Source organism: Balaenoptera physalus (assembly GCF_965194825.1).
Source record: "Balaenoptera physalus genome assembly, chromosome: 4".
In the NCBI taxonomy this organism is placed as follows: Eukaryota; Metazoa; Chordata; class Mammalia; order Artiodactyla; family Balaenopteridae; genus Balaenoptera; species Balaenoptera physalus.
Window position 1 is genome coordinate 116896370 of NC_138891.1, and position 25898 is coordinate 116922267.

At 36.2% G+C, this 25898-nt stretch overlaps 1 protein-coding gene across 6 annotated transcripts in view; it reads right to left on the reverse strand.

Annotated features, from left to right (window-relative positions):
* The window catches only part of LIPI (lipase I), a 100104-nt gene that overhangs the window by 27799 nt on the left and 46407 nt on the right, over positions 1–25898 (reverse strand). For 5 of the 6 annotated variants that reach the window (XM_082460479.1, XM_082460480.1, XM_082460478.1 and 2 more), the window contains one exon: positions 19302–19478. The exons of the other annotated variant lie outside the window; for it this stretch is intronic. In XM_082460479.1, coding sequence (XP_082316605.1) covers positions 19302–19478 — 177 coding nt within the window. The remainder of the gene's footprint in view (positions 1–19301; positions 19479–25898) is intronic. 6 annotated transcript variants of the gene reach the window in all.

Genomic DNA, 25898 nt, shown 5'->3' on the forward strand with positions numbered 1-25898 from the left:
ATTTATTTTCTTCTCATAAATATTGTAATACCCTATGCCTGTAACTAACTAGTTCTCTAAATGCAGGGAGTTGAAATAAACCTCTGGGATCATTTCTACTCCATCTCATTTGTCTACATAGGGATGAATAGACACAGTATTTGTGAGAAAGAAAAAATTCTCTGTGCTTCAACATCTTCTCTCCTTGCTGCTTCACTGGAATACTTAACATTGAATGGGAAGTATTTTTGGATACTGAAATAGCTGAAAACTGAACTCAACTCTTAGTGGCTGGGCCACTTCTTCTACCGTGATAGCCACCATGGAAGAGTTGGGCTGAATTGCACAGACAATTTTGCCAAATGTTTTAATCAATCCTCTGCCACCTGCTAAAATGGAAATAATAACATTTAAAGTATTCTATATCTTGGAGAAATTGTGTGTTTAGTATTTGAAGGTTTCTGAGAAGTCACGTCACTGTGGTGAATCAGGCATCTTGTCTCGTAATTTATCTTCCTGTTAATGTCTTGAAAACTTCAAAAAAGCAATCAACTAGAATAAGCAAAGATTGGTCAAAATTCAGGAAAGGAGCTAAAGGAAAAAAATGGTGTAATAAATGGAAATTTCCTGTATCAGCCATACTAACTTAGTCTAGGAAAAGGGAGCAATTCAGCTGCACAGGTGCTGGTAGTTCGCCTTTATTTGACATATGCACTGCTCTAGTTCAAGAGATATATTGCTCTCTGTCTCCTTCTAGCTTGATTAAGACATCATTGAACATGTTTTAAAAATACCAACAGTATTGTTAGGTTAAATTCTTCCATTTTAAATCAATTTCCTATATCTGCTAATATTTGAAAAGTAATAAAATATGAACATATTCATCTTTAATTCTAAAAGCTGATATAGAATACTACAATATTTTCCACTTGAAATAATAAATGCATCTAGGAATTTTAATTTTAATAGTATAGAAGTAAATATGAAATGACAGTACCTCAATTTGATAAGATTCTGATTCTTAGATATTAGCAAAAGTAGCTTTTTGTTAGATTGTCAGAGTTCAGAACATAATCGAAAAATCAGATATAATCCTTTCTCCATTATTAAGAAATAAGTGGAAGAATGACTTTACCACTTCCCCTAACAAATACATATATACTTATGTCAATTTCTAATCTAGCCTGCTACAGCCTTTATTCAATGAGTGAGCCTTCAATGTTCTGGATATCCCTGATCCACCTAATTTTTAAGTTGTCATCGTAGGACAAGGGTGTTATTAGACTTATTAATAAATTACCTCAGTCATTAAGTAATTGTTCTATTCACATATTCATAATACAATATTATGGCAAGTGTGCTCTTATTTATTTTCTATAAAAAAATAAAAGCTCATAACCCTGTTACCATTGAAATATGTTCAATATAGTAAATGTATATTTTAATTAAATATTCCACATTTTACAAAGCCTCTGCAAGCATTACAAAACAGTTTAGTCAGGTTCATTACGCCTACCAAAGTTAAATTTTACCAAAACATATGAGAAAAATTAATTTTCTTTGTTTTTACATTGTGAAAAGCCTATCTAGTTCTACTGCCAGGACTCTGATTTTGAGATCATTTATCCTATGTTTATTAATAGTTCCTTCTCCCCGAATAAAATTTTTAAACTCTATAATTTAGAAAAAACTATGTGATATATGTTGAACTATCATAGGAAGAAGACTATTCAGTGGATTTTTTTAATTTAAAAAAAGAGCACTGAATATTGCATTTCTAATGCTTTGTTTACCACAAATTAGCAGAAATGAGCACAGTACATTGATAAGGTATAAACTTTAATAAAAAATAATAGAAGAAATCCAAGGGTTAAAAAATCTCTCTAAAATTCAAATATAATTAGCTTTTAATTTTAATCCATATATATTCTACCAAATTATAGGGAATAGACATGCTTCTTTATTTGAAAAAGCTCCCTAGGGCTTTTGTACAACATACCACCACATCTATGCATCTAGTATTCTTTTTAAAACTTACTTAGGATCAGGTTCCCAGCACTAACAAAGGTGTCTGTTCCTACCTGCCAGATGATCAGGTAAAAAGAATAGAATGGTCTTGCCTCAGTAGTGGGGGTAATTAACCCTAAACTTAGCACTACTCCAGTCCTGCCTAAAACACCTTGAAGGCAGGACCTCAAAGAATCAACCTGTTTAGAAGTAACTTAACAGCATCTTGAGAATAAACCTGAAGAATATTTATAAGAATACAAAAATATGGAGCACCTAACATGATAAAATACACAATGTCTGGTGTCTAATCAAGAATTACCAAGCATGCAAAGAAGCAGGAAAATGGAACCATATGAGGGTCAACCAATTGAAACCAACCAAGAACTAGCATAGATGTGAGAATCAGCAGACAAAGATATTCAAAGAGTTATTATAACTGTATTTCATATGTTCAAATAGCTAGGTAGAGACATAAGAGATATTAAGAGAGTCAAATCAAACTTCCATAGGTGAAAACTATAATATCTGAGTTGAAAAATACCCTGGATGGGATAAATATCAACTTAGACATTGCAGAAGAAAAGAATAGTGAACTTGAAGACACAGCAACAGAAACTATTCAAAATGAAATGTAGGGAGTAAATGAAATTTAAAACTTCACAGAGTATCAGTGAACTGTGGGACAACTTCAAGCAGCCTAATAAACTTGAAATGAGAGTCCCCAAAGGGAGAGGAGAGAGTAGGGGCATAGAAAAAGATATTTCAAAAGAAGTTAAAAATTTAGATAAAATCTGATGAAATCCATAAACCCATGGATCCAATAAGGTCAACAAACACTAAACACAAGAGATATGAAAAAAAATTCCAAAAAGCCACATCGAATCAAACTGCTTAAAATCAGTGATAAGGAGGAAAATCTTAAAACCAGCCAGAGAAAAGAGGCTTATTTTCCTCATAGGAACAAAGGAAGGATAGTAATATATTTCTCATTAGGATCAATGCATGGTCTAAGACAGTACAGCAACATTCTTAACGAACTGAAAGTAAAACAACAACAACAACCGTCAAACTAGAATTCTATACCCAGAGAATTTATCTTTCAAAATAAAGACATCATAAAGACTTTTTCAGACACACAAAAGTTGAAAGAATTCACAACCATCAGATCCTACAAAAAAATCTTAAAGGAACTCCTTTTGTTATAAGGTAAATTATACCAGATGGAAATACGCATCTACATAAGGGTTAGAAGTGCACCAGAAATGGTAACGATATGGAAAAAATATATAAGACTTTTCCTAATAATTTATGTATCTTTAATAGACATCATCTCTTTGAAGAAAAGTGATGCACTGTATTATAGAGATCTTAGCATATGTATAATTAAAATGTATGCCAACAACAGCACAAGAGAGAAATGGAAGTATCTACTGTAAGGCTCTCATGTTATATGTAAAGTAGTAAAATTCACTTGAAGGTACATTGTGATAAAATAAAGATTATAATATAAACCCCAAAGAAAGCACTAAAGTAATCAAACAGTTATAGATAATAAACCCACAAAGAAGATCAAATGTAATCATAAGACTCCTCAATTTACCAAAAGAAGGCAGACAATGAGAAATTGGGAACAAAGAACAGATGGGACAAACAGAAAACAAAATAGCAAGATGATAGATTTAAACCCAAATATATCTACAATTACATTAAATTTAAAGATGCAGATACCCTCAATTAAATGGCAGAGGTCATCAACATCATTTGTCATTTGAGACATGCAAATTAAAAACACAGTGAACTACCTCTACACAAGTATTAGAATAGCAAAAATAAAAAACAAACAACAACAAAAAAAACTGTTGAAGGTGCAGTTTTTGGTGTAAGAGAGCAGTAGAACTCTGGTAAGTGCCAGTGGGAATACAAAATGTACAGTCACCTTGGAAAACAGTCTGGCAGTTTCTTATAAAGTTAAACATACACTCACAATATGCCCATAATCTCTCTTCTAGGTGTTTATCTAAGACAAATGAAAACTTATGTTCACATCAAAACCTGCAGGCAAATATTTATGTTGGCTTTGGTCATGGACAGATATCAAAAATTATGAACAAATTATATTTCCTCCAACTGGTGAATGGATAAAGGAACTGTGGTATAGCCATACAATAAAATACTATTCATCAATAACATTCCACTGATATAGGCAACAACATGGATGAATTTTAAATGTCTGAAGCTAAGTGAAAGAAGCCATACTTATAGGGCGACATACTATATGATTCCATTTATATAATGTTCTGGAAAGGGCAAATCTAGGTGCAGAGGTTGTCAGAGAGTGGGCATGGGGGGTTGAAAATAAAGGGGCAGCACAAGGCAGTTTTTATGATTGATGGAAATGTTCTGTATCTTAATTGTGGTGGTGGTTATATGACTCTATGCACTTATTAAAACTCATAGAACTGTATACCAAAAAGAGTACATTTTACTTATTAAGTAAAGTTTTTAAAAGTAGATTTAGTTCAGCTTTTCTCAGGCAGTCATCTGGGTACCTCCACTTGAATATCCCTCTCAGTCCCTAAGTTTGAAAGCCTAGTCCGCTGGAAAAGCTCAGAAGAACTATGTTGTTGGTGTAGTCTCTATCATAGTTTGTTACAGAGAGCTAATTACTGATTGAGTAGATACACAGTTTAGTCTGGACCATAAGGCATCATATTTTTATAACTCACATTCCCAATGATTTGGCAGTGCTAATTCTCATTGATTGCACATTATCTGTATGGACAGATCTAAATGGGAAAAGCAACTAAATGGTTGCTGTAATTATCTAGGTAATTAAACTTAAAGCACACATTTCATCCAAGCATCTGTTAGCATCCAAAGCCAACAGGGAATGTTAAGAGTTTTGTCAACCACCCACAAAATATATTTTAGGTTTTTTCTTCCCCCTGAGTAGAAGTAATTGCATCTAAATTTTGTAAATTTAGTCAATTTTCATAGTCTATCCACTGTTTAGATTTTACATAAAAATTAAAATGACACGCATGCTTATTTTTTTCTCTGTGGCATATCCCAATGACTTTACCGCACTTCTTACTTAACCAATGAAGGGGTTGTATATAACATTTGTCTGTGTAAAACACGATTAAGGAGACAGTGAATCAAATATAATAGTGGACATACCTGTCTGCCTTTACACTTTCTTTTCCTCTTACAAGTGACTTGAAAAAGAGAAATAAATGGAGCAACCTATGACTGTCGGTAGGGTCACTGACATTCTGTGTTAAGGTGTGAACATCATGTGGTGAGGTAAAAGATTTGAAAATGTTCTTTCTATGAATATAAAAAAGGCACTTGTTTAAAGTGCAGATAGTTGTCTATGCATGGATAGTGTTTATGAAAAACAAAACTTGGGGGAAAAGTATTCAACATAAAGGAAAATCTAAGTTGAATATTCTATAAAAGATGAAATATATTGAGTCATTAACTTACAGTTAAAAAGAGAAAAATTGCTTATAACCAGCTACATGATGTTGCACAGCTCCAAGTCCAATGTGGTCACATTATTATCTATGTGAACAGTGACCCTTGAAGCTATTATTGCAGTGAATAAGCTGCACGATTCTACACAAAAAGCCTGCTTATAATTCAATGTAAATAATTAAATTCATGATTCAACTATAGCATGTGTGATTATAAGTATGACAAAATATTAACAGTGTTATCTCTTAGTTGTAGGATTATATATGAATTAAATTTTCCAAATGTTCCACAGTGGGAATAATTGACTATATTAATTAGTGAAAAACTGTTTATTCCTATAAAAAGAGCAGCAACTAAAAGCAAAGAAAACAACAAATGAAAAAAGCCAAGAAAAGTTTGGCTTCGAGTCATTGTGAAGGCACTACTCAGCTGAGAAACCTTAGACATGTTATAAAACCTCTGAGTTTCTGTTCCCTTACTAGTAAAACAAAGAAAATACTTAACTCATGGAGTTGTTGCAAAAATTGTAAAAATAGCATTTGGGATGTAGTAGATGCTAAATAAATTTAACCACTATAATTCATCTTGAAAGCAGTTTACTAATATTAAAACAAACTTCTCTGGGATATCCTTTTAATGCCTAAATCTTCAAAGAAGTCATCAATCCTTTGTACACAATAATGTTTCCTTAAATCACATGCATCATCCAAAACATGCATCTTGGAAAAAAACCTAAAAATCCTCCTTCTTATATACTAGTTCCCTAAAGGAGAAGGTTAAATTGAGTTTAGGGCAAATAACTCACAAGATACATTCTACTTTATGAGATAAATTTGCAATCAATCCAGATTTCTTTTTCTGAAGTTCCTAACTCTGCTGAGAGTCTTCCTATATCCCCCAAAACTCTGATGGGTGAGGATTCTGATCACTACATTATAAGAGTGGGAAGTGTGGTAGAAGTGAATAGAGAGTTTGGATAAGAAGTTTACAAAGTATTAATGAATGAAACTTGTACAAAAAGGTAGGGGTGTTTTTATGGTTGGGGAATGTGACATAGTTTCACAGAATTATTGGGAATAAAGCATTTTATTGATGAATTACTTCAGCAAAACAGGCCGATATTTTTCATATAATTATGGGCTTGGCCAGTCTATTGCTTGAGCTGTGTATTTGTAGATAAAAGGAGGTATAAGAAGAGTTAAATTGGGGACCAAAAGAGAAGGGAATAAAAATGAAACGAAAGGATTGCTACTAACTGAGCATCTGCTATGAGCGGAATGTATACTTCACATATATAATGTCACTGAAAACATATGGAACATATTGCAAGGCAAATATAGAAAGAAAAGCAACTATTTTGTGAACACGGGTTGATTGTAAAATGCATTTATATTTATATATTTATTTGTGTAATGTACTTTTAATCAAATTTTGTTAAGATTTGTGTCAATTATTGGGTATTTATATAATAACTATAATTGTATCTTACAGCATAGTTAGTGAAAATATATGTGCTGTAGTTTTTAGGATTATAACCTGAAATTTCTTGCTTACATTGTCCAATTATACAATTACCATTTAAAATTATGTCATAACTTTAGGCAAATTAAAAAGATAATCACTTATCTTAATTATCAAATATTTTTTAAAAATTTATTTAACTGCAACAAAATTTTAATCTAAGATAAATAATTTTAGAAGTAGAATATGAATAAAGTATCTTGTCCCTAAATATGGTAAATAAAATATTGAATTTCTAAAAATATTTAGGTATAGTAACCTTTTTGTTCAATACTGTAATGGTATACAAAAGAAGCTCATTTCCAGTCATCCTAAAACCTTATTCTTATATGAGGCATAGTTTACATTACATACAGAAACACGCAGTGGCTATTCACACTGTTGACATTGTTTGGAGTTCTTTATCTGTATCACCTCTCAGCATTACACAGACCTAGAGCACCATTTGAGGACCCCCAAGAAAATGGGCTGTGGATAGTGAAGATGGAGGACAGGCTTCAGAATGAGTGAACAAACTTTGTAAAACTGTAAAACAGTTTTGCCAAAATTGTTACCTTTCAACGCCCTTCACAATTCTAGCGTTCCAATCCCCACATTCTCCCAAAGTACCCTTGGCCTTTTAACCGGGCAGTTTAAAAGACAAAAAATGAAGCAGCCGCATAGCACAGGGAGATCAGCAGGGTGCTTTGTGACCGCCTCGGGGGGTGGGATGGGGAGGGTGGGAGGGAGGGAGATGCGGGAGGGAGGAGATATGGGAACGTGTGTATATCTGTAGCTGATTCACTTTGTTATAAAGCAGAAACTAACACACCATTGTGAAGCAATTATACTTCAATAAAGATTTAAAAAAAAAAAAAAAAAAGAAGTGTTAATGACTTCAGCACAAATAGTATAACTGTAAATTGGTTTTCTGAGGTTACTCTCTAAAGACAGTTCTTTGGCTGTTCTTAACCAAATACTTACCCTCATTAAATCTAAGCTTCATGTATAATATTTTCAAAAGAATCTGGAAACTATTTAATGAAATGAAATACTAAATTAACAAGAGAAGTTACCATGAAGTAAGTAATGCATAGAGGCCAAAGCTACAGAATTATAGATTTAAATGTTTAATTAATTTGAAAAAGGACAAACGTCTAAATTTATACATAAACCCTCATGATACTGGAGTAAATTATTTGAGGAGTTACTTCAATGTTTAATCTCACATTGTCTTGTCAGTCAAAATATTACATTATAGTCATGCAGAACTATAAACATACCTATTTAAAAAACCTAACTTACCCCCGAATTGTTTGAAGTATCCAGACCCTGAAAGATCTGAATTTGAGTGCTCTAGCTTAGCTATTCATTTATTGCTTTCATTCACAAGTTAATTGTGTCAGCCAGTCAGAATTATATTTTTTAGTTAAATCAATATTTAACTTTAGTAAGATATATTACAAGCCAGATAGTCAGCGTTTAATTAATGTTTTGCTGACTTATCAAAATATTTTCAGTCTCTCTGTAGTGGTCTGTTCTTTTTGCCACCAAGCATCTATCCCTTTTGGGTAATATTACCATCATCATTCTTTACCCCACTCTCAATCTATAAACTTTGGATGAACTTGATCCCATCTTGTCTCAGAGTTAAGCATAAAACACTGAAAGAACTTATTTCCCTGGCCGACCAGAAGAATATAATTCCCCAAGCACAGTGTGAGGTTCAAAGATAGGTACTTGCCCAATCAAAATCAGTGTGATGCAGTAGGACCTTAAAACTTTTTTTTTCCCCCTGAGGGGTGTGAACTTGGAATCAGGTAGATATGATAGTTACCTATCATAGTACCTATTACCATCATAGTGTTAGCCAACACATGCATCACATCACATCACATCACATAATTACCATTTAGTTTGTGGTGAGAACATTTAACATCTACTGTATTAGCAACTTTCAAGTATATAATACAATATCTGTTAACTATAATCACTCTGATGTACATTAGTTCCCCAGAACTTATTCATCTTATAACTGGAAGCTTGTACTCTTTGACCAACATCTCTTTTCCTCCGCCTCCCAAGCTCTAGTTAACCACCATTCTAGTCTCTGGGTCTATAAGTTCAGCTTTTTTAGCTTCCACATGTGATATCATACAGTATTTCTCTTTCTCTTTCTGACTTATATCACTTAGCATAGTGTGCCCAAGATACATCCATGTTGTCACAAACTGCTGGATGTCTTCTTCCCTGTGGCTGAATAATATTCCATCACACACACACACATATACACACACACACACACACACACACCCCTTCCACATCTTTTTTTTTTTAACACCCCTTTCACATCTTTTTTTTTTTTAACATGTTTATTGGCGTATAATTGCTTTACAATGGTGTTGTTAGTTTCTGCTTTATAACAAAGTGAATCAGCTATACATATACATATATCCCCATACCTCTTCCCTCTTGTGACTCCCTCCCTCCCACCCCTCTAGGTGGTCACAAAGCACCAAGCTGATCTTCCTGTGCTATGCAGCTGCTACCCACTAGCTATCAGTTTTACATTTGGTAGTGTATATATATCCATGCCACTCTCTCACTTCGTCCCAGCTTACCCATCCTCCTCCCCGTGTCCTCAAGTCCATTCTCTACATCTGCGTCTTTATTCCTGTCCTGCCCCTAGGATATTCAGAACTATTTTTTCTTTTTTCTTTTTAGATTACATATATAGTTAGCATACGGTATTTGTTTTTCTCTTTCTGACTTACTTCACTCTGTATGACAGACTCTAGGTCCATCCACCTCACTACAAATAACTCAATTTCGTTTCTTTTTATGGCTGAGTATTCCACTGTATATATGTGCCACATCTTCTTTATCCATTCATCTCGTGATGGACACTTAGTTTGCTTCCATGTCCTGGCTATTGTAAATAGAGCTGCAATGAACATTGTGGTACATGACTCTTTTTGAATTATGGTTTTCTCAGGATATATGCCCAGTAGTGGGATTGCTGGGTCGTATGGTAGTTCTATTTTTAGTTTTAAGGAACCTCCATACTGTTCTCCATAGTGGCTGTATCAATTTACATTCCCACCAACAGCGCAAGAGGGTTCCCTTTTCTCCACACCCTCTCCAGCATTTATTGCTTGTAGATTTTTTGATGATGGCCATTCTGACTGGTGTGAGATGATATCTCATTGTAGTTTTGATTTGCATTTCTCTAATGATTAATGATGTTGAACATTCTTTCATGTGTTTGTTGGCAATCTGTATATCTTCTTTGGAGAAATGTCTTTGGAGAAGTTTAGGTCTTCTGCCCATTTTGGGATTGGGTTGTTTTTTTCATATTGAGCTGCATGAGTTGCTTGTAAATTTTGGAGATGAATCCTTTGTCAGTTGCTTCATTAGCAAATATTTTTTCCCATTCTGAGGGTTGTCTTTTCGTCTTGTTTATGGTTTCCTTTGCTGTGCAAAAGCTTTTAAGTTTCATTAGGTCCCATTTGTTTATTTTTGTTTTTATTTCATTTCTCTAGGAGGTGGGTCAAAAAGGATCTTGCTGTGATTTATGTCATAGAGCGTTCTGCCTATGTTTTCCACTAAGAGTTTTATAGTGTCTGGCCTTACATTTAGGTCTTTAATCCATTTTGAGTTTATTTTTGTATATGGTGTTAGGGAGTGTTCTAATTTCATTCTTTCACATGTAGCTGTCCAGTTTTCACAGCACACCTTATTGAAGATGCTCTCTTTTCTCTATTGTATATTCTTGCCTTCTTTATCAAAAATAAGGTGACCGTATGTGCGTGGGTTTATCTCTGGGCTTTCTATCCTGTTCCATTGATCTATATTTCTGCTTCTGTGCCAGTACCATATTGTCTTCATTACTGTAACTGTGTAGTATAGTCTGAAGTCAGGGAGCCTGATTCCTCCAGCTCTGTTTCTCTTTCTCAAGATTGCTTTGGCTATTCGGGGTCTTTTCTGTTTCCATACAAATTGTGAAATTTTTTGTACTAGTTCTGTGAAAAATGCCATTGGTAGTTTGATAGGGATTGCACTGAATCTGTAGATTGCTTTGGGTAGTATAGTCATTTTCACAGTGTTGATTCTTCCAATACAAGAACACTGTATATCTCTCCATCTATTTGTATCATCTTTAATTTCTTTCATCAGTGTCTTATAGTTTTCTGCATATAGGTCTTTTGTCTCCTTAGGTAGGTTTATTTCTAGGTATTTTATTCTTTTTGTTGCAATGGTAAATGGGAGTGTTTCCTTAATTTCACTTTCAGATTTTTCATCATTAGTGTATAGGAATGCAGAGATTTCTGTGCATTAATTTTATATCCTGCTACTTTACCAAATTCATTGATTAGCTCTAGTAGTTTTCTGGGAGCATCTTTAGGATTCTCTATGTATAGTATCATGTCATCTGCAAAGAATGACAGCTTTACTTCTTCTTTTCCGATTTGGATTCCTGTTATTTCTTTTTCTTCTCTGATTGCTGTGGCTAAAACTTCCAAAACAATGCTGAATAATAGTGGTGAGAGTGGGCAACCTTGTCTTGTTCCTGATCTCAGTGGAAATGGTTCCAGTTTTTCACCATTGAGGACGATGTTGTCTATGGGTTTGTCATATATGGCCTTTATTATGTTGAGATAAGTTCCCTCTATGCCTACTTTCTGGAGGGTTTTTATCATAAATGGGTGTTGAATTTTGTCAAAAGCTTTTTCTGCGTCTATTGAGATGATTATATGGTTTTTCTCCTTCAATTTGCATCTTGGCTTTCTGGTGGGCAGGACCGTGTCCGGTGGTGTGTTTTGGGGTGTCTGTGACCTTATTATGATTTTAGGCCGCCTCTCTGCTAATGGGTGGGGTTGTATTCCTGTCTTGCTAGTTGTTTGGCATAGGGTGTCCAGGACTGTAGCTTGCTGGTCATTGAGTGGAGCTCGGTCTTGGCATTGAGATGGAGATCTCTGGGAGATTTTCACCATTTGATATTATGTGGAGAAGGGAGGTCTGTGGTGGACCAATGTCCTGAACTCAGCTCTCCCACCTCAGAGGCACAGGCCTGACGCCTGGCCAGAGCACCAAGACCCTGTCATCCACATGGCTCAGAATAAAAGGGAGAAAAAAAGAAAGTAAGAAAAATATAAAAAAATAAAATAAAGTTATTGTAATAAAAAATAATTATTAAAAATAAAATAAATTTTAAAAGTAATTAAAAAAAAGAAAGAAGAGAGCAACCAAACCAAAAAACAAATCCACCAATGATAACCAGCGCTAAAAATTATACTAAAAAAAAAAAAAAAACGGACAGACAGAACCCTAGGACAAATGGTAAAAGCAAAGCTATTCAGACAAAGTCACACACAGAAGCATACACATACACACTCACAAAAAGAGAAAAAGGAAATATATATATATATCGTTGCTCCCAAAGTTCACCGCCTCAATTTGGGATGATTCGTTGTCTATTCAGGTATTCCACAGATGCAGGTACATCAAGTTGATTGTGGAGCTTTAATCCGCTGCTCCTGAGGCTGCTGGGAGAGATTTCCCTTTCTCTTCTTTGTTCACACAGCTCCTGGGGCTCAGCTTTGGATTTGGCCCCGCCTCTGCATGTAGGTCACCTGAGGGCATCTGTTCTTCACTCAGACAGGATGGGATTGAAGGAGCAGCTGATTAGGGGGCTCTGGCTCACTCAGGCCGGGGGAGGGAGGGGTACGGAATGCGGGGCGAGCCTGCGGCGGCAGAGGCTGGCGGGAAGTTGCAGCAGCCTGAGGCCCGCCGTGCGTACTCCCGGGGACGTTGTCCCTGGATCACGGGACCCTGGCAGTGGCGGGCTGCACAGGCTCCCAGGAGGGGTGGTGTGGAGAGTGACCTGTGCTTGCACACGGGCTTCTTGATGGCTGCAGCAGCAGCCTTAGCATCTCATGCCCGTCTCTGGGGTCCGCGCTGATAGCCGTGGCTCACGCCTGTCTCTGGAGCTCTTTTAGGTGGTGCTCTGAATCCCCTCTTCTCGCGCACCCGGAAATAATGGTCTCTTGCCTCTTACGCAGGTCCAGGCTTTTTCCCAGACTCCCTCCCGGCTAGCCGTTGCACACTAGCCCTTCAGGCTGTGTTCACACCGCCAACCCCAGTCCTCTCCCTGGGATCCGACCGAAGTCCGAGCCTCAGCTCCCAGCCCCCGCCCGCCCCGGCGGGGGAGCAGACAAGCCTCTCGGGCTGCTGAGTGCTGCTCGGCACCGATCCTCCGTGCGGGAATCTCTCCGCTTTGCCCTCCGCACCCCTGTGGCTGCGCTCTCCTCCGCGGCTCCAAAGCTTCCCCACTCCACCACCCGCAGTCTCCGCCCGCGAAGGGGCTCCTAGTGTGTGGAAACCTTTCCTCCTTCACGGCTCCCTCCCACTGGTGCAGGTCCCGTCCCTATTATTTTGTCTCTGTTTTTCCTTTTTTCTTTTGCCCTACCCAGGTACGTGGGGAGTCTTGCCTTTTGGGAAGTCTGAGGTCTTCTGCCAGCGTTCAGTAGGTGTTCTGTAGGGGTTGTTCCACATGTAGATGTATTTCTGATGTATTTGTGGGGAGGAAGGTGATCTCCACGTCTTACTCTTCCGCCATCTTGAAGCTCCTCCACATCTCCATTCATCCTTTGATGGATACTTAGGTGGTTTCCATATCCTGGCTATTGTGAATAATGCTGCAATAAATATGGGAGTACAGATATCTCTTCAGTCTTCAATATCCTGTTCTCATTTCCTTTGGATATATACCCAGAACTTAGAGTTGCTGAATCATATGGTAGTTCTGTTTTCAATTTTTTGAGGAACCTCCATACTGTTTTCCATAGTGGCTGCAACAATTTACATTCCTACCAACGGTTCACAAGGGTTTCCTTTCCTCCACATCCTAGCCAACACTTATCTCTTGTCTCTTTGATGATAGCCATTCTAATAAGTGTGAAGTGGTTTTGACTTACATTCCTCCGATGATTACTGATATCTGTTTTATTTCTAAACTGGCATACAATGAAGAAAACCCAAATGGCAATATTTAACCTATCTATTTTTTTATTAATTAATTTATTTTTATTTATTTTTTTGGCTGCGTTGCATCTTCGTTGCTGTGCGCAGGCTTTCTCTAGTTGCAGCAATGGGGGGGCTACTCTTCATTGCAGTGTGCGGGCTTCTCATTGCGGTGGCTTCTCTTGTTGCGGATCATGGGCTGTAGGCATGTGGGCTTCAGTAGTTGTGGCACGTGGGCTCAGTAGTTGTGGTTCGTGGGCTGTAGAGCACAGGCTCAGTAGTTGTGGTGCATGGGCTTAGTTGCTCCACGGCATGTGGGATCTTCCTGGACCAAGGATTGAACCTATGTCCCCTGCATTGGCAGGCGGATTCTTAACCACTGCGCCACCAGGGAAGTCACTATCTATTCTTTTCTGAGCTATAAATCAGATAACTACTTATTGAAGATAAAATATAAAATCCTCAGTGATTTTTTGGAGGAACCAAAGATCTCAATTCTAATAACAACCACAAACTATTATTTGCCTCTTTGTTTTTAAGGAGTCTATAATTTTTAAAAATTCAAGAGGTAGATATGGAAATAATTTTAAAATCACATCATCAACTTCAAAATCCAAAAACAATTTCTTGTTTAAATATTAAAATATTCAACAATTTCACTTTTTGTAAACACTACAGTTTTTACTATATGCTAATTTTTTACATAGTAATCAAGAAGAGCAATAATTGTTAAAGTATACAGCAAATTACAACTTCTTAAGAAAGTCCTTCACTTAGTATCGTATAAATTTATCAAGATCCCTTTATAAGAGAAAATAATTTCATTAAGTTTTTTCTAATTATGGCATACATATATTTTTGTTATATTAAAAATGAGTCATTAACCATTATGTTATGGTAATTTTGCCATTTTAATGATTGCCTAACATTTCATATTGTGGATATTCCATAATAAATTTATCAAGTGCCTCATTGTTGAGCAGTTAATTTATTTCTAATTTTCAGCATTATAAATCAGACTGTGAAAAGAGTTCTCTTCTATACAAATATTTATGTGCATTTCTGATATTGTATCTATTTCACAAACATTTGTGTAACCCTTATTCTATGTCAGACAATATTTTATATCCTTTATAAATGTTACAATATTTAACCTTAGTAGTGAAGTTGATTATCACTATGCTCATTTTACAGATTAAAAAACTGAGACACAGAAGAATTAATCAATTTGACAAGGTCACAGAATTACCAAGGAACTGAACTAAAGTGAAAACTCAGGCACTCTGAACATTACCCTATGCTACCTAGTCTCTGAAGTGTAAGTTCTAGAAGAAGAAATAACAGGCTAGAAGTATTAACATTTGAGGATTCTTGACATATTTTGCTAAATTCTTTCCAGAATGTGCTTATAAGTTTACACACCTAACAGCAGTGAAACACAGTGGAAATTTCTGTATAACTTCAGCAACAACAGATTTTTTCTTTTTCCAATTTGGGAAGAGATATATCTCATTGCCTTAATTTTAATTTATTTGAATACTATTGGGGTTACAATTTTTAAAATATGACTATTAGCCATTTATTCCTTTAATTTTTTAAACTGCTCTTTGTCAATTTATTTATTTCTGTGGTTCTTCATTCAACTATTCACTTAGTGTCTATTTTGTACCAGGCACAGCTGAAGTACTTGTGTGAACAAAATGGATAAAATCAATGTCCTCAAGGAACTTAAATTCTACATGGGGAGAGACAACCAATAAACAACAAACATAATAAATAAGTATGTAGTATACTACCTATAAGTCCTATGAGGAAAAACAAAACTTGAGCAAGGTCAGGGAGATCAGAAGTGGTAGGATTGCTATATTGAAAAAATGACATCTGAGCAAAATCTTGAAGAGAAAGTTAGCCTTCTAGGGAAGGAAATTTTCAGGCAGAGGAAACAGCCAGTGCAAAGGTTCTAAGAAAGATCCTGCCTGGTATGTTCAAGGAGCAGCAAGGAGGCCTGCAGTGCTGGAGCTAAAGAGCCAGTTCAGTGAAGGAAGAGCTGAGGTCAAGGAGGTATGGGATAGTGGAGGTGTAGCCCCCGAGTCAGGTGGGATTTGTAAACCATTGTGAGGGCTTTGGCTTTTACTGAGACTGTGGTTGAATACTGGATATGTTTAGAAGGTAGGGTCAAAAGTTTTTATGATTGGATGTGGAGTGTGACAGAAAGAGATGTCTATGCTGAACCCAGGTTTTTTGACTAAGGCAACGAAAAAGATGTTTTTCTATGTTTTAACTGAGATGTGTCTTTCTGTATTTTTGTAAAATGTATTAATATATAAATAATTGAAAGCCATTCTATATCCCATACATTATAAAAGTTTTCTTATTTTGTTTTTGTTAATAATGTTTGTGACATACAGACTTTATTTTTTAATTTGTATGGAGGCAAATTGATTAATATTTTCCATTTAGTTTCTCTGTCTTGGCTTTCATTATTCTGCATACATAAACATTTGCCTATGTTTTCTCCTTACTGTTTTATATTTGATATGTTACTATATCTATAACTAATTTTGAATATGTTATAATTAAGACAAACTCTTTTTCAGTTGTCATTTATTCTTCTGCCATTACTTGAAAGGTTATTCACATCATCTACAAAATTACGTTTTGGAGTTTTCCTTTTACTCCCTTAAATGCATATATATTCTTCTGCCAGTATCAAACTTTTAAAATTATTGCTGTTTTGGAATTTGCTTTTCTGCTTCATAGTTAAAGTTATAAACACGACTCTCATTATTCAAATTTTCTTGGCTCATCTCAAAAATTTGTTATTCCAAGTTAAATAGGAAGAGCTAAGCCATCTCTTCGGGAGATTTTGATGGGAGTCATGTTAAACTTATAGGCGAGTTTAATAAGAATTGCCATTGCTACAGCATTAAATCTTCCATTCCATGAAGAAGTCTTTGAATACTTGCAGAATTCTATACTCATCACTCAATCTTAAAAATAAAATATATGAGTGGCTCTAAATGTTGCTCTCTTTTAGTTTCCTGGTTCTTAGTTCATTCTATCAATGAGATCTGTATCTTCTTCAGTTGAGGAGAGATTCTTTCATCATATCTGAAGTTACTTCTTCTGTTGTGTCTCCTCGTCAGCAATACTAGGTATCTACATTTTTGCATTTTAATTATTTTCCCAAAAAATTATTCCTCAATCTTCTCTATTATATTACCTTATTCTGTAGGTTATTAAAAATGAGTTTTCTACATTATAATTCTACTCTTTCTTGTTTTTAATGTTGACACTAAGTTTGATGTTGCCCTTAGTTTCTTAACTCTGTCAGTTCCATTTAATCACGGTCAGTTGCTTGATCATCTTGCTCTTCACTTGTTCCTTCACGGATTACTGTTTCCTTATATATTATTGAGAACACCAAGCAATTCTTTGTGAAATTTCCTGTAATAAATCTTTTAAAAAGTCAATCTTATTTCTAAATCTTGATTGTTGGATCTTTCTTATGTTGCTGATGCTGAATTAGGCACCATTTTGTTGTGTTTTTCCTGTTCACCTCTGCTTGAACAATGAGAGATGAGTATCTAGCTCTGGCACTTGCCCGTATATACATTATCCTTGGTTCCTTTTACTGTACAGACGTATGGAACTAAATTTCTCTTTCTCATAGCAAGCTCATGTGCTGTTTTATATACAAAGATTCTAGCTAATGCCTGGCTGAAACTTACAGCATATGCTCTTCTAGACTGAGGAAGAAAACTCTTTTGTTTCTCTTTCCAGTTATGATATACAGGGAGAAGACTATATTCCAGAACAATATAAATCCTTTACATTTAAGTGCCAGAAACAGAGCATGTAAAACTATAACAACTACACTTCTTTATTCATACTCAGCATCCTGAGGCTCAGAGAGGTATTAATGGAGGAGACTAGGGGAATATGATAGTGCAACAACCATGACCGGTTTAAAATCTATTTTTTGAGGACTACAGATTTCTATTTGTAGGACTACAGTTTCTATTCTTATATTTAGCATAGGTTTTCGTTGTTAAAATAATAGATACAGAGATCAGTTGAAAGTTAAAAATCTTGCAGCTCTAGTCCTTTAAACATGACCCCCCCCAAACTTTCTCTTTCTCTGATATACTTTGGTAGGGAATGGTTTTGCTAATGTTCCTAACTGAAAATGTCCATATATTTTGGTATTTTTGTAAGTATTTCAGTCAAAGGCAAAAGTAAAATTACCCCTTGTTATCCCTCCATTACAATGATCGACTTTTTTTTATAAATTTATTTATTTTTTTAGTTTTTGGCTGTGCTGGATCTTCGTTGCTGTGTGCCGGCTTTCTCTAGTTGTGGCGAGCTGGGGCTACTCTTTGTGGTGCATGGGCTTCTCACTGCGGTGGCTTCTTTTGTTGCGGAGCACGGGCTCTAGGCCTGCGGGCTTCAGTAGGTGCGGTGCTCGGGCTCAGTAGTTGTGGTGAGCTGGGGCTACTCTTCGTTGTGGTGTGCGGGCTTCTCATTGTGGTGGCTTTTCTCTTGTTGTGGAGCACGGGCTCTAGGCCCGCGGGCTTCAGTAGTTGTGGTGCTCGGGCTCAGTAGTTGTGGCTCATGGGCTTAGTTGCTCCACGGCACGTGGGATCCTCCCGGACCGGGCTCGAACCCTGTGTCCCCTGCATTGGCAGGCGGACTCTTAACCACTGTGCCACCAGGGAAGTCCCCACTCATTGACTTTTGAATGACTATTCTCATACCAAAAGTTTACAAAATAACATACTTCAAAGAATTTTCCCAGTTCTGCTTTGTGAGATAGACCTCATCTAAATGCATATGCTTACCACTAATTATTTTTATTATTTTTATTCTCCAGAGATTATTTACTGTGTTTGACATTCACAAAAAGGTAATTGGGAAATCAAGTATATAAATACAGGAACATAAACAGAGATAAAGAGAAAGTGTTGCAGTCAACCAAAGAAGAGAGATTTCTAGCAATCCAGAAACCCGTTGAAATGACTGATAAAGTTCTAAGGCAGACATTTGTCTCACTTTTTTCATGTTTATTGTGTCTCATGAAATGACTGTATGTGTTTTTTCTTTGCTTGGGTAATGTGATTCCAAAATGAATCTCATCTAAGCCAAAAAAAATTTTTGTATCTTTTAGATATTCCAATATTTATATAAAATACAATCTAAAATACACAATAAACAGATATTCGAGTACATGAATTTTTAAACCACTCCTTAGCAAAGCAATATTTTCAAGTTTAAGCGATAACATTGAAATCAAAATTTAGTTTTCTTACCTTTCTGGATATGTAAGTGATTTTAACTTGAGACGTTGAATAGTGTATTTGCATGTGGAACATTGCTGATTTGAGCTCTGAAAATATGCCAAACTAATGCTTGAAATATTTACAACATCATTTAAAAACTGAGCAAGAATCTTGAATTCTTGATGTTTACAAAATAATCTGTTCTTCCTAAACAGAAAATTTAATATCTCATCATATTAGTAATTCAAAATGTAATACAACTTCAAAATCAATATAATCTTATAAACATTAGATAGAAATACTAATATTATAGGGAAAAGGCCAAACAATAAAACATGTGGTAAAGTATTTATTAAAATAATTTAAATAGTAATTAAAAACAAAATAAAATAATAATAATATATATATCCCCACACTCAAATATTTGGGGAAAACTTTTTTGAGAAAAAGTGGGACATCTTGTCTTTCCGACTTGGTATCTAGATTGTACATATAACTAAGATTAGAGAAGTCACATTTCGCTTCTTTTTATAGGCCCCTGAACAACTATCTCCGTTCTTTGAATAGACTGGGCCCTCAAATAGTGATCCTTTGTTGTTCTGTGCCACTTTATCATTTCATGGGTCTGCCTGACTCCAAAGGAAACAGCAAAGGAGTATGAGGAGGAGGAGAAAGGTAAGAAAGAGGAGGAGGAGGAAAGAAAGGGAAGGGGGAAGGGAGGGAGGGTGGGTGGAAGATACAAAGGAAAGAAGGAAGGAAGGGGATGAAGGAAGGAGAGAAGAGAAGGAAAGGGAAAGAAAAGAGGAAAGGAAACTGAAAAAAAATCTGTTGAAATAATTTCTTCCTTTGAGGCAACAATGACTTACTTGAGCAAAGGTAACTATCACTTATAGAATAGCTGAAAAGCAACCAGCGGGACACCCAGCACTTCTGCCATCTTATATTTGTCCCTGCTCTCTTCTCCTTTTGATTCTCCCACAGCATCTAGGTCCAAAAAAGGTTGTTATCACTCCCCTCAAAACCCATCCCTGCTCCCTTGTGGCAGTGACTACCTCCTCTTTCACAGAATATAATGTCATTGGTCATATCTCTAATTTCTGTCCAAGAGCTTATCTAGATTTCTCAGAGATACTTCAGAGTCAACATAGCCAGATGGAAACATGTTGTCTTCCCCCCAAAACTCACATCTACTCCACTGGTTCCAAATACCAACTGTGTGCTCCACCAAGCTTCTGCCCCCAGCTGAGCCCTGTCTGATGAGACCCAGACACATATACCCGCTGTTATTCACTATGTCTACTTGGGTATCTCAAGGATGCCTAAAGCTCACTAAGTTCAAATTTAATGACATCTTCCCCAACACTCACCTCTCACCAAAAAAGAAAAAAAAAAAAAAAAAAGAAAAACAAAAACCCTACAACAGGGGTCACCAACCCCCGGGCTGAAGACCAGTACTGGTCCATGACCTGTTAGGAACCGGGCCGTACAGCAGGAGGTGAGTGGCAGCCGAGTGAGCGAAGCTTCATCTGCCGCTCCCCATCGCTTGCATTACCACCTGAACCATCGCTAGCATTACCGGCTGAACTCCCCCTGCGCCCCCACAGTCCTTGGAAAAAGTGTCTTCCACAAAACCGGTCCCTGGTGCCAAAAAGTTGGACACTGCTGCCCTAAAACTTAGAAATTTTCTTATAATTTTAAATGGCACCACTATCTATTGCCCAAGCCAGATAACTAGGCTTTGCCCTTGAGATCATCCTCTCTTTTTTATTTTTTAATTAAAAAAAAATTTTTTAGCATCTTTATTGTAGTATAGTTGCTTTACAATGTTGTGTTAGTTTCTGCTGTGTAACTAAGTGAATTAGCCATATGCATACATATATCCCCATATCCCCTCCATCTTGCGTCTCCCTCCCACCCTACTTATACCGCCACTCTAGGTGGTCACAAAGCACCGAGCTGATCTCCCTCTGCTATGCAGGTGCTTCCCACTAGCTATCTATTTTACATTTGGTAGTGTATATATGTCAGTGCTACTCTCACTTCGTCCCAGCTTATCCTTCCCCCTTCCTGTGTCCTCAAGTCCATTCTCTACGTCTGCGTTTTTATTCCTAACCTGCACCTAGGTTCATCAGAACCTTTTTTTGTTTGTTTCTTTTTTTATAGATTCCATATATATGTGTTAGCACACGGTATTTGTTTTTCTCTTTCTGACTTACTTCACTCTGTATGACAGACTCTAGGTCCATTCACCTCACTACAAATAACTCAATTTCGTTTCTTTTTGTGGCTGAGTAATATTCCATTGTATATATGTGCCACATCTTCTTTATCCATTCATCTGTTGATGGACACTTAGGTTGCTTCTGTGTCCTGGCTATTATAAATAGTGCTGCAATGAATATTGTGGTACATGACTCTTTTTGACTTATGGTTTTCTCAGGATATATGCCCACTAGTGGGATTACTGGGTCATATGGTAGTTCTATTTTTAGTTTTTAAAGGAACCTCCATACTGTTCTCCATAGTGGCTGTATCAATTTACATTCCCACCAACAATGCAAGAGGGTTCCCTTTTCTCCACACCATCTCTAGCATTTATTATTTGTAGATTTTTTTATAATGGCTATTCTGACCGGTGTGAGGTGATACCTCATTGTAGTTTTGATTTGCATTTCTCTAATGATTAGTGATGTTGCGCATCCTTTCATGTGTTGGCAATCTGTATATCTTCTTTGGAGAAATGCCCATTTAGGTCTTCTGCCCATTTTTGGATTGGGTTATTTGGTTTTTTGATATTGAGCTGAATGAGCTGCTTGTATACGTTGGAGATGAATCCTTTGTCAGTTGCTTCATTTGCAAATATTTTCTCCCATTCTGAGGGTAGTCTTTCCATCTTGTTTATGGTTTCCTTTGCTGTGCAAAAGCTTTTAAGTTTCATTAGGACCCATTTGTTTATTTTTGTTTTTATTTCCATTTCTCTGGGAGGTGGGTCAAAAAGGATCGTGCTGTGATTTATGTCATAGAGTGTTCTGCCTATGATTTCCTCTAAGAGTTTTATAGTGTCTGGCCTTACATTTAGGTCTTTAATCCATTTTGAGTTTATTTTTGTGTATGGTGTTAGGGAGTGTTCTAATTTCATTCTTTTAAGCTGTCCAGTTTTCCCAGCACCACCCATTGAAGAGGCTGTCTTTTCTCCATTGTATATTCTTTCCTCCTTTATCAAAGATAAGGTGACCATATGTGCGTGGGCTTATCTCTGAGCTTTCTATCCTGTTCCATTGATCTATATTTCTGTTTTTGTGCCAGTACCATACTGACTTGTTTACTGTAGCTTCGTAGTTTAGTCTGAAGTCAGGGAGCCTGCTTCCTCCAGCTCCATTTTTCTTTCTCAAGATAGCTTTGGCTATTCGGGGTCTTTTTTGTCTCCATACAAATTTTAAGATTTTTTGTTCTAGTTCTGTGAAAAATGCCATTGGTAGTTTGATAGGGATTGCATTGCATCTGTAGATTGCTTTGGGTAGTGTAGTCATTTTCACAGTGCTGATTCTTCTAATCCAAGAACACGGTATATCTCTCCATCTATTTGTATCATCTTTAATTTCTTTCATCAGTGTCTTATAGTTTTCTGCATATAGGTCTTTTGTCTCCTTAGATAGGTTTATCTCTATGTATTTTATTCTTTTTGTTGCAGTGGTAAATGGGAGTGTTTCCTTAACTTCTCTTTCAGATTTTTTGTCATTAGTGTAAGGAATGCAAGAGATTTCTGTGCATTGATTTTGTATCATGCTACTTTACCAAATTCATTGATTAGCTCTAGTAGTTTTCTGGTAGCATCTTTAGGATTCTCTATGTATAGTATCATGTAATTTGCAAACAGTGACAGTTTTACTTCTTCTTTTCTGATTTGGATTCCTTTTATTTCTTTTTCTTCTCTGATTGCTGTGGCTAAAACTTCCAAAACTATGTTGAATAATAGCAGTGACAGTGGGCAACTTGTCTTGTTCCTGATCTTAGTGGAAATGGTTTCAGTTTTTCACCATTGAGAACGATGTTGGCTGTGGGTTTGTCATATATGGCCTTTCTTATGTTGAGGTCGGTTCCCTCTATGCCTACTTTCTGGAGAGTTTATCATAAATGGGTGTTGAATTTTGTCAGAGGCTTTTTCTGTGTCTATTGAGAATGATTTTTATCCTTCAATTCGTTAATATGGTATATCACAATGACTGATTTGCATATATTGAAGAATCCTTGCATTCTTGGGGTAAATCCTACTTGATCATGGTGTATTCTCCTTTTAATGTGCTGTTGGATTCTGTTTGCTAGTATTTTGTTGAGGATTTTTGCATCTATGTTCATCAGTGATATTGGCCTGTAGTTTTCTTTTTTTGTGACATCTTTGTCTGGTTTTGGTATCAGGGTGATGTTGGCCTCGTAGAACGAGTTTGGGAGATTTCCTCCCTCTGCTATATTTTGGAAGCGTTTGAGAATGATAGGTGTTAGCTCTTCTCTAAATGTTTGATAGAATTCGCCTGTGAAGCCATCTTGTCCTGGGCTTTTGTTTGTTGGAAGATTTCACAGTTTCAATTTCAGTGCTTGTGATTGGTCTGTTTATATTTTCTATTTCTTCCTGGTTCAGTCTCAGAAGGTTGTGCTTTTCTAAGAATTTGTCCATTTCTTCCAGGTTGTCCATTTTATTGGGATATAGTTGCTTGTAGTAATCTCTCATGATCCTTTGTATTTCTGCAATGTCAATTGTTACTTCTCCTTTTTCATTTCTAATTCTGTTGATTTGAGTCTTCTCCCTTTTTTTCTTGATGAGTCTGGCTAATGGTTTATCAATTTTGTTTATCTTCTCAAAGAACCAGCTTTTATTTTTATTGATCTTTGGTATTGTTTCCTTCATTTCTTTTTCATTTATTTCTGATCTCATCTTTATGATTTCTTTCCTTCTGCTAACTTTGGGGTTTTTTGGTTCTTGTGTCTCTAATTGCTTTAGGTGTAAGGTTAGGTTGTTTATTTGAGATGTTTCTTGTTTCTTAAGGTAGGATTGCATTGCTATAAAATTCCCTCTTACAACTGGTTTTGCTGCATCCCATAGGTTTTGGGTCGTCGCGTTTTGTCATTTGTTTCTAGGTATTTTTTGATTTCCTCTTTGATTTCTTCAGTGATCTCTTGGTTGTTTAGTATAGCGTATTGTTTAACCTCCATGTGTTTGTATTTTTTACATTTTTTTTCCTGTAATTGATATCTAGTCTCACAGCATTGTGGTTGGAAAAGATACTTGATACGATTTCAATTTTCTTAAATTTACCAAGGCTTGATTTGTGATCCAAGATATGATCTATTCTGAAGAATGTTCCATGAGCACTTGAGAAGAATGTGTATTCTGTTGTTTTTGGATGGAATGTCCTATAAATATCAATTAAGTCCATCTTGTCTAATGTGTCATTTAAAGCTTGTGTTTCCTTATTTATTTTCATTTTGCATGGTCTGTCCATTGGTGAAAGTGGGGTGTTAAAGTCCCATACTATTATTGTGTTACCATCGATTTCCCCTTTTATGGCTGTTAGCATTTGCCTTATGTATTGAGGTCCTCCTATGTTGGGTGCATAAATATTTACAATTGTTTTATCTTCTTCTTGGATTGATCCCTTGATCGTTATGTAGTGTCCTTCTTTGTCTCTTGTAATAGTGTTTATTTTAAAGTCTATTTTGTCTGATATGAGAATTGCTACTCCAGCTTTCTTCTGATTTCCATTTGCATGGAATATCTTTTTCCATCCCCTCAGTTTCAGTCTGTATGTGTCCCTAGGTCTGAAGTGGGTCTCTTGTAGATAGCATATATACAGGTCTTGTTTTTGTATCCATTCAGCCAGTCTATGTCTTTTGGTTGGAGCATTTAATCCATTTCCATTTAAGGTAATTATCGATATGTATGTTCCTATTACTATTTTCTTAATTGTTTTGGGTTTGTTGTTGTAGGTCTTTTCTTTCTCTTGTGTTTCCTGCCTAGAGAAGTTCCTTTAGCATTTGTTGTAAAGCTGGTTTGAATTCTCTTAGCTTTTGCTTGTCTGTAAAGGTTTTAATTTCTCCGTCAAATTTGAATGAGATCCTGGCTGGGTAGAGTAATCTTGGTTGTAGGTTTTTCCCTTTCATCACTTTAAATATGTCCTGCCACTCCTTTCTGTCTGCTGAAAGATCAGCTGTTAACCTTATGGGGATTCCCTTGTATGTTATTTGTTGCTTTCCCCTTGCTGCTTTTAATATTTTTTCTTTGTATTTAATTTTTGATAGTTTGATTAATATGTGTCTTGGCGTGTTTCTCCTTGGATTTATCCTGTATGGGACTCTCTGCACTTCCTGGACTTGATTGACTATTTCCTTTCCCATGTTAGGGAAATTTTCAACTATAATCTCTTCAAATATTTTCTCAGACCCTTTCTTTTTCTCTTCTTTTCTGGGACCCCTGTAATTAGAATGTTGCTGCATTTAATGTTGTCCCAGAGGTCTCTGAGACTGTCCTCAATTCTTTTCATTCTTTTTTCTTTATTCTGCTCTGCAGTAGTTATTTCCACTATTTTATCTTCCAGGTCACTTATCCATTCCTCTGCCGCAGTTATTCTGCTA